This window comes from Erythrolamprus reginae, chromosome 1 (assembly GCF_031021105.1).
Source record: "Erythrolamprus reginae isolate rEryReg1 chromosome 1, rEryReg1.hap1, whole genome shotgun sequence".
Taxonomy (NCBI): Eukaryota; Metazoa; Chordata; class Lepidosauria; order Squamata; family Dipsadidae; genus Erythrolamprus; species Erythrolamprus reginae.
In genome coordinates this window covers 350976546-350991788 of record NC_091950.1, presented here as the reverse complement: position 1 = coordinate 350991788, position 15243 = coordinate 350976546, and the positions used below count along the sequence as shown (strand labels likewise).

General features: G+C 38.6%; 1 protein-coding gene across 1 annotated transcript in view; it reads right to left on the bottom strand.

Annotated features, from left to right (window-relative positions):
* The window catches only part of DNAH8 (dynein axonemal heavy chain 8), a 159680-nt gene that overhangs the window by 81967 nt on the left and 62470 nt on the right, over positions 1-15243 (bottom strand). The window contains exons 29-31 of the mRNA XM_070727251.1: positions 12106-12192; positions 10397-10504; positions 319-453 (exon numbers count right to left, since the gene is read on the bottom strand). Of these exons, the coding sequence (XP_070583352.1) occupies positions 319-453; positions 10397-10504; positions 12106-12192 (330 nt within the window). The remainder of the gene's footprint in view (positions 1-318; positions 454-10396; positions 10505-12105; positions 12193-15243) is intronic.

Genomic DNA, 15243 nt, shown 5'->3' with positions numbered 1-15243 from the left:
GATCAAAATTGAAATTATGGCCTTGTGTAGGGGGGATATACATTTTCTGGCTCAAAATCAGCCTTCAACTTTTTATCTGAAGATCTAAATTATTCCAAATCTTCCTAAGTACAATCATTAACTTTAGAGAGAATGGTGTCTTTCATTAATTGTTCAGTAGAATAACTGAATTATAAATAATGACGGTTGTCAGAATATAATTTTAGACCATCACATTGTTTTCATTTGAAAACACAGTTCAAAACAATACAAAAATTAATAAATGACAAAGATATTGCAACCAGATCAATGCAAACACTGTAGTAGATAGGTTCTTACAAGTTTAGAGAGGTTCATGTCCCTTAGACCTCTCATAACAGTACTCATTTCACTGTCATCTGGTCTTGCCCTCTTCTGTGATCCAAGAGTTCTCAGTACTGAAAGGATATTTCTTAACCCAAAATCATAATGAACCTAAAAAACAAAACAGATGAATCAATAGGTTGTGCATGTTTTCTTTCTTTGGTAACAGCATTCACAGAATTCTGAACATTTGAAAAGCTGTAAAACCTATTTTCTCTTGCAGATCAATACTTCAGTACAAGCATATACACATGTATGCAGGGGTGAGCTACTGCCCAGACCGGGGGGGGGGGGGGGGGGAACGCAGTGGGGTAGTGAAAATGGATCTCCACCCTTGAGCACCCAATTTGCACTGAAAGATGTTGAAAGAAAATGAAGGGCGTTCTGCATAAGCCACACCCACAGTGTGTTAGTAAAAATGTTGGTAGCCCTTCATTGCATGTATGTATAAAAAGTTTGTCTCAAGTTTTTAAAACGAAGGTATGGTTTCATTAGCCTTAATAGAAGCAACGTTCCTCCCTCTCCAAAAAGCCATGATTGGATCTAATGATTGTGACAAATTTCATACAGTCTCCAACCTTCCCTTGCAGGTATAATACTAAAACACCCCCTGACATGCTTGTTGCTGATCTTTGGGAGAACTGAGAAAGGAATGGTGCATCCATCGTTGTGTTTCTTCATCTCTTGGCAGCTTTTGATATAGTTAGTTACTATATTTTTTGGGAGTGGAGTGCATCATATTTCTTTTCTTTCTCTGTGGTTGGTTCAAACCCATAGCCCCTCACCCGTGGGATACTATAGAGCTCAAAACAGTATACTTAACATCTACATGAAACTGACGGGTGAAGTCAACTATATGTTCAAAGTCCTGGATGGATCAGTATACTGATGATATTTTATTTATTTTATTTATTTTATTTATTTATTTATTTTGTCCAATACACAATGAGGGTTTTAGTGAGTATATATCAATATACACATAGTAAAATACATGATGAAGGTTATAGAGGAGATACTCATAGTAAAATATATCTAAGAAAGAATAGAAAAGAAGATATAGGGATAGAATATATAGGAATAGAATATATAGAATATATAGAATATAGTAACAGAATATATATATATATATACATATACACATACATACATACATACATATATATATATACATACATATACACATACATATACATATACATACATACATACACACACACACACACACATATATATATATACATATATATATATATACATATATATATATATATACATACATACATACATACATACATACATACATACATACATATATATATATATATATATATATATATATATATGTAGATTGTTCTCAGTTCGGATTTTGCCCTGTGTAATATTTTGCATGTTTATGCGACGTTTCGGTGAAATCACATCCACCATCATCAGGCTGAAGTTTCCAAGCTTCGTGCTGTTGTAAAATGGAATGTCTGCAACTGTCATTTCTTCCTAGTGTATAGTGTGGGGGTGGAGATTTGGTTTGAATGTAGCAAATAGATTGGGTGATTATGTTTCAGTGATCTGATTGGTTGGTGTAATCATAATTATTAGAAGGATTGACATGGTGATTTTATGAAGTGTTTTTTGTTTAAGGCTGGTTTCCTAATTTCAAAAGTCCAAAATCATAATTATTAGAAGGATTGAATGGTGATTTTTATGAAGTGTTTTTTTTGTTTAAGGCTGGTTTCCAAATTTCTGGTAGGCGGGACGTGTCATCTCTTTTATTCATGCAAAGGGGGCTCCTTTCAATTTCTATGGCTTCTAGGGCAATTCTTCTATATAAATTCTCTGTTTTGTGAAGTAATTTAGTTTTTTCAAAGTCAATTTTGTGCCCTGTTTTTTTAATGTGCTGGACAAGGGAGGAAGTCTTATCTTCTTTTTTAACTGCATTCACATGTTCTGCAAGGCGTGCACTTACTCTTCGGTTGGTTTGTCCAATGTATGTGGCTGCACATGTTTTGCAAGGGATTTCATAGATTCCTTGGTATTCCAATTGGATTTTATCTTTGGGGCTCCTTAGGATATTAGATATGGTGCAAAACTTCATTTTGCACCAACCAAAAAATATCTAATATCCTAAGGAGCCCCAAAGATAAAATCCAATTGGAATACCAAGGAATCTATGAAATCCCTTGCAAAACATGTGCAGCCACATACATTGGACAAACCAACCGAAGAGTAAGTGCACGCCTTGCAGAACATGTGAATGCAGTTAAAAAAGAAGATAAGACTTCCTCCCTTGTCCAGCACATTAAAAAAACAGGGCACAAAATTGACTTTGAAAAAACTAAATTACTTCACAAAACAGAGAATTTATATAGAAGAATTGCCCTAGAAGCCATAGAAATTGAAAGGAGCCCCCTTTGCATGAATAAAAGAGATGACACGTCCCGCCTACCAGAAATTTGGAAACCAGCCTTAAACAAAAAAAAACACTTCATAAAAATCACCATTCAATCCTTCTAATAATTATGATTTTGGACTTTTGAAATTAGGAAACCAGCCTTAAACAAAAAACACTTCATAAAATCACCATGTCAATCCTTCTAATAATTATGATTACACCAACCAATCAGATCACTGAAACATAATCACCCAATCTATTTGCTACATTCAAACCAAATCTCCACCCCCAGACTATACACTAGGAAGAAATGACAGTTGCAGACATTCCATTTTACAACAGCACGAAGCTTGGAAACTTCAGCCTGATGATGGTGGATGTGATTTCACCGAAACGTCGCATAAACATGCAAAATATTACACAGGGCAAAACCCGAACTCAGAACAATCTACATACATATGCCCGTGAAAATTTACGAAAACAAATATATATATATATATATACACACATATATATATAAAGGAATAGAGTATATCATGAAAGAATAGAAGAAGAGATATAGGATATATAGGAGAGTAATAGGACAGGGGACGGAAGGCACTCTAGTGCACTTGTACTCGCCCCTTACTGACCTCTTAGGAATCTGGATAGGTCAACCGTAGATAATCTAAGGGTAAAGTGTTGGGGGTTTGGGGATGACACTATGGAGTCCGGTAATGAGTTCCACGCTTCGACAACTCTGTTACTGAAGTCATATTTTTTACAGTCAAGTTTGGAGCGGTTAATATTAAGTTTAAATCTGTTGTGTGCTCTTGTGTTGTTGTGGTTGAAGCTGAAGTAGTCGCCGACAGGCAGGACGTTGCAGCATATGATCTTGTGGGCAATACTTAGATCTTGTTTAAGGCGTCTTAGTTCTAAACTTTCTAGGCCCAGGATTGAAAGTCTAGTCTCATAGGGTATTCTATTTCGAGTGGAGGAGTGAAGGGCTCTTCTGGTGAAGTATCTTTGAACATTTTCAAGGGTGTTAATGTCTGAGATATGATATGGGTTCCAAACAGATGAGCTGTATTCGAGGATGGGTCTGGCAAAAGTTTTGTAAGCTCTAGTAAGTAGTGTGAGATTGCCAGAGCAGAAGCTACGTAGGATTAGGTTTACAACTCTTGAAGCCTTCTTGGCTATATTGTTGCAGTGGGCTTTGGCACTTAAATCTTTTGTTATTAGTATACCAAGGTCTTTAACTGAGTGGGGATTATCTGTGATAATTTGATTATTCAGTTCGTATTTGGTGTTCAGATTCTTCTTCCCAATGTGTAGGACAGAGCATTTGCTAGTTGAGATTTGGAGTTGCCATGTGTTAGACCACTCAGAAACAGTGTCAAGGTCTTTTTGGAGAGTAGTTGTGTTATCGGTGGTGTTGAAGAGTTTTACATCATCGGCGAAGAGGACACAGTTGCTTGTGATGTAATCGCAAAGGTCATTGATGTAGAGAATGAAGAGCATTGGTCCCAGTACACTACCTTGGGGAACACCGCTTTTAACTGGGACGGGGTGGATATGGTGCTTCCTATTTTGACCACTTGTTGTCTGTTTGACAGGAATGCTGTAATCCATCTGTGGAGGGATCCTGAGATAGGAGTAGTTTGTCGTGGACCACTGAATCAAAGGCTTTGCAGAAGTCAATATAAATTGCATCTGTAGATTTCCCTTGATCTAGATGAGTTGTCCATATATTTTTGCAGTGGAGGAGCTGCAGGTTGCAGGATAGTTTTTTTCTGAAACCAAATTGTTTGTTAGAGAGCAAATTATTAGTTTCTAAATGGAGAGTAATTGATTTGTTTATAATTGATTCCATGACTTTGCATGGGACGCAGCATAGTGAAATTGGTCTGTAGTTATCTACAAGAGAGGGGTCTCCTTTTTTGAAGATGGGGATGACCATTGCTTTCGACCATAGCTTAGGAAGTGTGCTGGTTCTGAAGGATTTTTCAAAAATTATGCTTAGTGGTTCAGTTATGGCAGAGGAGAGCTTTTTTAGGAAGTAGGCACATAGACCATCTGGTCCGACTGATAGAGAAGGTTTAAGGTCACGTAATGCTTTTTCAACTTGGTCTTTAGTGAAGTCTACTTGGGTTAAGTCGTTGAGGGAGTTTGAGGTGCGATTGATGAAATTGGGGGATGAGCCATTGCTGTTAACAAAGACAGAGCCAAAGAAAGAGTTGAAGAGGTTGGCTTTGGATGAATCATCATGGTATTCTTTGTTGTTGGGTCCTTTGAGAGGTGGGATTGGTCTAGAGTCTTTGAGTTTATTGTTGACAAAGTTGTAGAAAGCTCTATTAGATTTGGTGCGTAGGAGGTTTTCCTCTTGTTTGCTGTAGTAGTTAAGGGATTCTGCTTTTATTTGATTGCAAATGCTTTTATATCGGCTTTTGAAGTTGGAAACTTGTCCTTTTTTGTTTTTCCTCCAGAGAGATTTTTTTCTTGTTTGTAATTTTCTTATTGAGATGGGGAGGTTATTTTTTTTGTTTATGGTACATGTTAGAGGTACATGAAGTCTGATAATAATTTTCATTTCGAGTAGGAATGTGTTATAGAGGTCATCAGTAGTGTAGCATTCAGAGAATAGAGTTTTCCAGTTTAATGTTGAGAGGTGGGCTTCAATGAGTTCGTAGTTCGCTTTTTTGAAATTGAATTTTGGTGTTGTATTATTTTGGTGGTTCATAGTGTGGCTTAAGTTGAGACTGAAGTTTATCATGCTGTGGTCGCTGTTGGAAAATGGTTCTGTTATTTGTAAGCCATATATTGTACTTTTGCTGTTACAGAAGATGAGATCCAGACAATTATCAAGTCTGGTATTTTTAGTTATTAGTTGGTCAAGTCCCAGATGGGTGACGGTATTATATACGGTAGAATGGATGGTTTCCGTGCTGCATTCATTTAAGGACCAGTTGATGTGTGGTAGGTTGAGGTCTCCGAGGAAGATAATGGGGTATGGGCAGTTGGTTGCCCACGTTAGTAATGTGGATAATTTGTTAGCATGTTCGATGTCGTAGTCCGGGGCTCTGTAGCAGAGTAAGAAGCGAATTGTGGTATTTAGGGATAAATCACACACAATAGTTTCCGGTACCAATAAATCCTGTGCAACTTTGAGGATTTTTAGGTTCAGCAATTTTTTGTAAAATATAGCTACTCCGCCTCCTCTGCGGGATTCACGGTCTGAGCGGAAAACATGGTAGTTTTTTGATGTGATAATGGAGTCTGGGTAGGAAGCATTTAACCATGTTTCGCATATAAAAATTATATCAAAATTGGAGGTGTCAAATAGAAGGAGGAATTCAGATATCTTGTTGACTAAACTTCTAGCATTTAATAGTTTACATTTGAGATTGGTCTTGTGTTGGGGATTGGTTTTGGGGTGGTCAGAGGAAGTAAGGGGCACGCTTTCCTATTCTTGGTTTGAGTTGGTAGGGTTGTCCATTTGTTGTTGTGGGATGGTGGTCTGGCAGGTGTCAGTTTGATGTTGTGAGATGGTAGGTTGAAAGTTAGACCGGAAGATGTGGGGAGAATTATGGGTTTTGGGTTTGATGCTTTCTGTGCGGTAATCTATGTAAAGGTTTGTTTCACCAAGTTCATAGCGTCTCCTGAGTTCTGCCCGTAGTTCGCGAGAGCGAATACGTTGGAGGAGAGAAAGATCTGGTCTGGATCTGAGTTTGTTGAAGGACTTGTTATTTCTGGCAATGTGGTTAATGGTCTTGATGAATTGCTGTTTTATTTGTTCAGTTTTGCATACTATTTTGCAGAAGCGGGGAGCTATTGAGCCATTGTTATACTTGTGCTCAGGTCCAATTCTGGTAACTTCCAAAATGTCTTCTTGGGCGAATGTTTGTGCATGTGAGTGATGTTGGTGGATGATATTTCTTATTCTTGTTATATCTGATTCATGACTTTCATCAAGACCAAAGAGGATAGCATTCTGGCGTTTTTGTTCACGTTCCATGGCATCCTTGACTAGGGTAGAGATATCATTGGTAGAATTAGTGGGTTTTTGGAGTATTGGAAGTGGTTGCGGTTGAGGTTGGGGTGGTGGAGTGGTGAGTGGTATTTTGTCGGGTGGATTCAGTGTTTGGATATTTTTCTCCATGGATGAGAGTCTTGATTCGATACTTTCTTTCAATTCTTGTTGTGTTTTAAGAAGTCTTGGTGTCTGGAAGCTGTGTTTTATACAGCTAAAAACTGCTAACTCACTTCAACAGCAACCACAAATAGAATAGAATAGAATAGAATTTTTATTGGCCAAGTGTGATTGGACACACAAGGAATTTGTCTTGGTGCATATGCTCTCAGCGTACATAAAATAAAATATACATTTGTCAAGAATCATGTGGTACAACACTTAATGATTGTCATAGGGGTCAAATAAGCAATGAAGAAGCAATATTAATAAAAATCTTAGGATATATATATATAACAAATAGTGTTTTGAATAAATATTATTCCCTTGCATAATATTTGTGTTAAATTAAATTATATCTAGTTGCTATTAATTTTAAATAATAATATTATTCTCACATTTTGGGTCCACATCAACAGAATCATTACTATGATTTTGGATCAATTCTTCTATACAGTATTAGATACATGAGTCAATGGGTATTACCAATATATACATATATATAACAAAATGTGTAGGGTTTGTTTTAAAAAAATATTTACAAAAGCAAATGAATAAAATTTGATCTATAATAATTAGATCTGTCAAAGAAGGCATATTGCAGGTAACATTTGTCAGGTATTTGTATGTGGTGGATTCCAGAAGTAAGCCTTCTCTGCCATGGTATCTACCCTATAGATCATTCTCTTCTCCATCCCTGTCATCATTCCTGACTGGTTGTATCACCAACATCTGGATTTTTCAAGGAATTGGAGATGTTTCTCAATGGCTACATTGTGGTTGATCTTTTAATCCTCACTAAAAAAAACCTGCTGGTAATCCTTACTAAAAAAAATCCCTGCTGCTTGACAACCATTCAAAATTATCATGGTCTTAGTAAGAATGCTTTACAGTTTATAAAGCACTTTAAAAAAAATAGAATTTATTAAATTGGCCGATATGTTTTTCTTTTAATTGTTTTTAAATGTAGCATTAATTGGATTTATATTATCATTCTGTTTTTTATATATGCTGTGAGCCGCCCCGAGTCCTCGGAGAGGGGCAGCATACAAATCCAATAAAATAAAATAAATAAATAAATAAATTATATACAGTACATATTTAAAAGACACACATAAACAGATCATTGTATTCTTAGTTTGTGAGTACAATTATAGATTGTCTGTTAAAGGACAATACACCATATAATTCCATCCCACCCCTACCCCTGCTGCCTCTTTGCAGCATATCTTATTATAAATTTACGGATAATCATATCAGCGAAATAATATACATATATATTTATAAGTTGTACATATATACATATCTATACTTATATCGATAATGTCTCAGTTAAAAAAGAATTGTCAACAAATAAATAACGTGATGTTTGGCTATATTTGAATTATTGTTGTCCCCCCCCCCTTTTTTTATATCCTTCTTACGTACATCTATTTTTTTCCCAATCATTGACCCAGTTATAAAAATTTTTCCATGTGTCTATATCTTGTGGTTTTTTATCGTTTTTCAATTTTTGTGTTAGTGTATCGTATTCTGCTTGACAACCATTCAAAATTATCATGGCCTTAGTAAGAATGCTTTACAGTTTATAAAGCACTTTTGATCATCATAAAACGTTGTACTGTCCAGGGGTGGGGTCTAACTTACCTCGCTACCAGTTCGCTTCCTTTTGCACTGTGCCATGTGGGCATGCTGTGTGGGCATGCTGCATTTGCATGCCATGTGGGTATGCGCAAACTTTGCACCGGAGTGCATGCACAGTGCCAAAAAATCTGAAAAAAATCCCTTCCCCCCAAAAGTCAAAAACAAGATGGCAAACGCATGGCAAACAAAAGCACAGTAACCCTACGGTCATTGAACCAGGTTTTAGTGCTTTTGGCAGTGTGGGCAGGTGCCATGTCCTGCTGAAAAATTGAAGTCAGTATCCCCATAAAGTTCGGTTGTGGAAGGAAGCATGAAGTGCTCCAAAATCTCCTGGTAAATGGCTGCGTCGATCCTGGACTTAATGAAGCACAGTGGACCAACACCAGCAGATGACATGGTTCCAGGGGTGGGCTACTGCCTAGATGGGGGGGGGGGAACGCAGTGGGGTAGCGAAAATGAAGCTCCACCCAAGAGCACCCAATTTGCACTGAAAGATGTTGAAAGAAAATGCATAAGCCACGCCCACAGTGTGGTAGTAAAAAATTTGGTAGCCCATCACTGCATGGCTCCCTAAATCAACATAGACTTACACTAGACAATTTCGACAGAAGAAAAACCATATACATATACATATACATATACATATACTGTACATATATAAATGAAGGTCTTGGCATATTTGGGTTTCTTCCCGTGTAAGTTTCAAAGATTCCTGGCGACGTTTCGACAAGGTCCCATATGTCATCTTCAAGCTGGTGCTTTTGTCCTTGTGCTAGGGTGAACATTTAGGGGTAGTGATTTCTGACAGCCTTAAAATGGGTGAGCAGTGTGGTCGGGCAGTAGGAAAAGCAAGTAGGATGCTTGGCTGCATAGCTAGAGGTATAACAAGCAGGAAGAGGGAGATTGTGATCCCCTTATATAGAGCGCTGGTGAGACCACATTTGGAATACTGTGTACAGTTCTGGAGATCTCACCTACAAAAAGATATTGACAAAATTGTACGGGTCCAAAGACGGGCTACAAGAATGGTGGAAGGTCTTAAGCATAAAACGTATCAGGAAAGACTTAATGAACTCAATCTGTATAATCCAGAGGACAGAAGGAAAAGGGGGGACACGATCGAAACATTTAAATATGCTAAAGGGTTAAATAAGGTTCAGGAGGGAAGTGTTTTTAATAGGAAAGTGAACACAAGAACAAGGGGACACAATCTGAAGTTAGTTGGGGGAAAGATCAAAAGCAACGTGAGAAAATATTATTTCACTGAAAGAGTAGTAGATCCTTGGAACAAACTTCCAGCAGACGTGGTTAGTAAATCCACAGTAACTGAATTTAAACATGCCTGGGATAAACATATATCCATCCTAAGATAAAACACAGGAAATAGTATAAGGGCAGACTAGATGGACCATGAGGTCTTTTTCTGCCACCAGTCTTCTATGTTTCTATGTAACATAGCATGACCTGAGCTGCCTTCCCTCTATAAATACTGGTGGGTGGGTGTGGAGTGCTGGCTCAGCAGCTGCAAGCTGTGTTGAAACTTCCTGGTGAGTCAGTGGGGTAAAACCTGGGGTTGTTGATGTAATTGATGTAATTGACTAATCAGCATACATCAATTACATCAATGACCCCAGATGTTACCCAACTCCACACCCACCTACCCTAGCACAAGGACAAAAGCCCCAGCCTGAAGATGACGAGTGGGACCTCGTCGAAACGTCACCAGGAATCTCTTGATAAGGTTTAAAAGTTATGTTGGTATGCTTATTTTTATTACTTAATAGATTCTGATTGAGCTGCTCTCTGTTAGCTATGTCCACCTTTTGTATATGAGTATCAAGAGAATGAAATATTACCTGTTTAGTAAGCTGTTCTTCACAAAGCTTATACAGAACAAAGAATTTCTGAGCCAAAATGACGTTATCAATAAAGCCACAGCTTGCAAGTTTCACTCTCATGATGATCTGAAATGAAATCATACAGATTTAAGAAATTAATCAAAAGTGAGAGATGCATTAATTGAATTTTGCAGGGAAATTAAATAAAAAATTTATATAAAAATTCTGAGATGTGTTTCAACTATGGAAACAATGGTTTATCCAAACGTTATAGATTTAAATAAGATAGTAACCTACAATGAACTGCTAGATGAGCAAGGGAAATTGAAATCAAATCAGGAATTGCAAACATAGGGAATTAAAAGACTGGTGACCTTACTTACAGATACAAACAAAATATAAAAAGGATTTGGAACAACACGGTTTTCAAAATAAGCAACAAGAAATATACAAAATATTAACAGGCACAGATGACAAAATGATTACTAAGATATATAATTATCTTCTAAAATTAAAAATGGAGGATGAAATTGTAAAAGAAACAATGATAGTGTAGGCCAAAAACTTTGGGTATAATATTAAATTAGAATATTGGAAACAAATTTGGAGCGGAAAACAACAAATTGACAATGCCAGCCGCCTATAAAGAGAATATATATAAAATCTTTTATAGATGGCATCTACCACCAATAAGATTGCCCAAAACATATCCAATTACACTAAGCGATTGTTGAAAATGTAATCCCATACAAGGGACTCTACCATTCTACCATGTGGTGGACACGTCCCAATGCAAAGAAATAGTGGGATTTTTTTAAAAAAAGGATTGAGGAAATAACAGAACAGAAAATTGAGATGAGGCCTGAATTGTTTCTATTAGGAATAACACAAGGAAATATTGCAAAAGAAATTTACTATATTATTCAACACATAATTATCACAGTGAGAACTACATTCTCCCAAAATTGGAAGAGAATATCCCCTCGAACGCAATGATTATAAAAAAGGTGCTAGATGGAATTGAGAGAGAGAAAGGAAAATATGGAATAGATGGTATGATTGGCTTGAAAGGAAAGTAAAATTAATGTGTAAAGTATAAGATGATGTAACAAAATTAAACAAATGTAATTGCAGAAGTTTAAATGGATGTAATGTAATGTTTAACATGTATAAAGAAGTAAATTGATATAAGAATGTTTATATTAAAAACAATAGCCTTAAAAAAGTAAAATGTAAAATGAAGAAGTTCCAATAGCGTCAAGCTGTATCAATGAAATTATGTTTTGTGTTTTTTAATGTGAAAATTTTCAATTAAAACTATTTAAAAAGAATATATTAATCAATTAATCACCAAAGGTAGAACAGGAAGCAATGGATGGAAACTAATCAAGGAGAGAAGCAGCTTAGAACAAAGAAGAAATTTCCTGACAGTTAACACAATTAATCCATGGAACAGCTTGCATCCAGAAGTTGTGAATGCTCCAACATTGGAAATTTTAAAGATGTTAGATAACCATTAGTCAGAAGTGGTGTAGAGTTTGCTGCCTAAGCAGAGGGTTAGACTAGAAGACCTCCAAAACCCCTTCCAGCTCTATTGTTCTGTTCTGTTCTATCCTGGAAAGAAAATAATCTAGGCTAAAAGAATATATGTGGCTTGGGGATATAAAAGTGATGCCCTATAATTTAAATTGATACTGAATGACAATATGGCACAGTAGGAGCAGTACCTGTCTGTCTGGAACCATCATTGCAACAGTTCTAAATTGAATTTTCAAGTTTTCTGGTAATTCCTGCCGCCCAGCATAGCCAGGATTCTATGAATAAAAGGAAACAGAAATAATTTAAAGCAGTTGGACTGATTCTGATTATATCAAACCACAGATCATGTTAGCTACAGTGTTTTTTATTTCAAAGTCAGGTTGAGACATGTCCTTCTGGTCTATCTGAATTCAGGAGTGTTTATATATAAATATAGTCACAAAAATGTCCTTGGAAAATAACAGTCTAAGCATGTAGTTCCATGTACATGTTCTGTTTTTATATAACTGAAGGCAGAAATGCCCACAACCATGAGACTGTTATTCTATATATTTGAAAAGATTATTGCCACATCTCAAGAATTCTCAGAGGTGTTTCCAAAAGTCTTCTCTGTAGAGAGAACTTTTTGGTACATGCAAACACATGACTGATAGGCAACGTGGAAATTTGAGAGCAGTCTTCACTTGCACATCTATTTAATGTACGTAAATATTGCTGTCATATTTTATTATAATTTTTCCTAAACCTTAAAATTGTTAGTTCAGATGTAACATTTGATTTTCACATAGACATGGTTGCTAGCGATTTGCCAACAGCCACTCCCCCATTAAATAAAATTTCTCATTTCCTAAACTTAAGTGCATGGAAATACAGTATCTATCAACACAACTTGGTTACAGCACTGCAACTTGGAGTGATTTTCTGATCAGATTAGATTAAAATGTCAGATTCCAGATAAATTTGACTACAATTAGACCCTCACATTTGGAATTAAGAATTAATCAAGTGTTATTTGTAAAAATGTAAACACAAAACAATCAGGTAATGGTGGGGGGAATGAAAATAATATTTAATAGACCCACAAACAGAACAAATTCCTAAAACAGATATCATACAAACCTTATTTGATTAAATATTTGTATTTTATGGAACCCCTAGCTCTCTAGAGCAGCGTTTCCCAACCGGTGTGCCGCGGCACACTAGTGTGCCGCGAGACACCGCCAGGTGTGCCGCCTGGGCGGGGCGCTGCGGTGCCTCCGATCTCTCGGCTCCTGCCCGATGCCGCGGTTTCTGACGCTCTCCTGCTGGGCCCCAAAGAAGGAAGGCAGGAAGAAGGAGAGCTCCATTCTTCGCGCCTTTTTCCCGCCTTCCTTCTTTGGGGCCCAGCAGGAGAGCGCCAGAAACCGCGGCATCGAGCAGGAACCGGGAGGTCGGAGGCACCGGCACGGCAGCGCCCCGCCCAGCTGAAACTTCCCTGTCGTCGTCTTCGGCACACCTGGCCGTGTCGTCGTCGGCAAGTGTCCTTTCGGGCCCGGCGGGAGGGCACTGGAGGTGGGAGCGGGGGGGGCGCCTGCAGCGGCGCAGGCAGTCGCAGGGAGATGGCGGGGGGGGCCGGCTAAAGCGGCACCGGGCACCGTTCCCTGTAGGCTTTTCCAGGGGCGCGCCTGCCGGATTTCCCTCCGCGCGGCTGGGGACGCGGATCCACCGCCCTCGCCAGCCCGATCTCCCTCCACCCGGCTGGGGAGGTGGATTCGCCGCCCCCGACAGCCCGATCTCCCTCCAGTGGCTGGTGACGCAGATCTACCGCCCTCGCCAGCCTGATCTCCCTCCGTGGGGGGGTGGGGGGCGACGAACCGACGACCGGGGGCTGTCCGTCCGTGTTGGGTGGTGCAGGGCAGGCACAGGCAGCCCCAGGGGAGAACAAGGGAGGGAGAGAAAGGAAAGAGAGAGTAAGGGAGGGAGAGAAAATTGAATGAAGGAGGGAGAGAAAGAAATAGTAAGAAGTAGAAAGGATAGAGAAAATGGAAGAGAAAGGGAGGGGGAGAAAGGAAAGAGAGAGAAAGGGAGGGAGAGAAAATTGAATGAAGGAGGGAGAGAAAGAAAGAGTAAGAAGTAGAAAGGATAGAGAAAAAGGAAGAGAAAGGGAGGGGGAGAAAGGAAAGAGGGAGGAAGGGGGGAGAGAAAATTGAATGAAGGAGGGAGAGAAAGAAAGAGTAAGAAGTAGAAAGGAAAGAGAGAGAAAGGGAGGGAGAGAAAATTGAATGAAGGAGGGAGAGAAAGAAAGAGTAAGAAGTAGAAAGGATAGAGAAAAAGGGAGAGAAAGGGAGGGAGAGAAAGGAAAGAGAGAGAAAGGGAGGGAGAGAAAATTGAATGAAGGAGGGAGAGAAAGAAAGAGTAAGAAGTAGAAAGGATAGAGAAAAAGGAAGAGAAAGGGAGGGGGGAAAGGAAAGAGGGAGGAAGGGGGGGAGAGAAAATAGAATGAAGGAGGGAGAGAAAGAAAGAGTAAGAAGTAGAAAGGATAGAGAAAAAGGAAGAGAAAGGGAGGGGGAGAAAGGAAAGAGGGAGGAAGGGGGGGAGAGAAAATTGAATGAAGGAGGGAGAGAAAGAAAGAGTAAGAACTAGAAAGGATAGAGAAAAAGGAAGAGAAAGGGAGGGAGAGAAAGGAAAGAGAGAAAGGGAGGGAGAGAAAATTGAATGAAGGAGGGAGAGAAAGAAAGAGAGATAGGAAGGAAAGAGGGAGAGAAAGGAAAGAGAGAAAGGGAGGGAGAGGAAGGAAAGAGATGAGAGAGGAAGGAGGAGACAGAATGAGAGGAAGGAAGGAAGAGAGAAAGAAAGAGGGATGGAGAGAGAAAGGAAGGAAGAGAGAGAAAGAGGGAGGGAGAGAGAAATAGAGCGAAAGGGAGGAAGAGAGATTTTTTTTGTCCAAACTTTTTTTAGCGCCCCCCCCCCCCCCATGTTCCCCAGGATTTTGAAAATATGAAAAATGTGCCGCGGCTCCAAAAAGGTTGGGAAACATTGCTCTAGAGAAGGGTCTAATCCTGGAAAAGGTGGCTGGAAGATAACAAGAGAATGACCAGCAGCCAGGTGGACCATTCAATTACTTAGGTATTGGCAATAAGGACACGGTTAGAATAACTGAGGGACTAGGTCAGGAGCAGATCAACATGGAGAAAAATCTATCTATGTAGTCACTAAGAGTCAACAATGTCTTGACTGCATGCACTCAATCAGTTTTATTTGAGAAATAAAATGTGCAATAGCTATAAATGTAACCACTTGTAAATATATTGCTAGAATAGACAAAATAATCAATGAAATGTTAATTT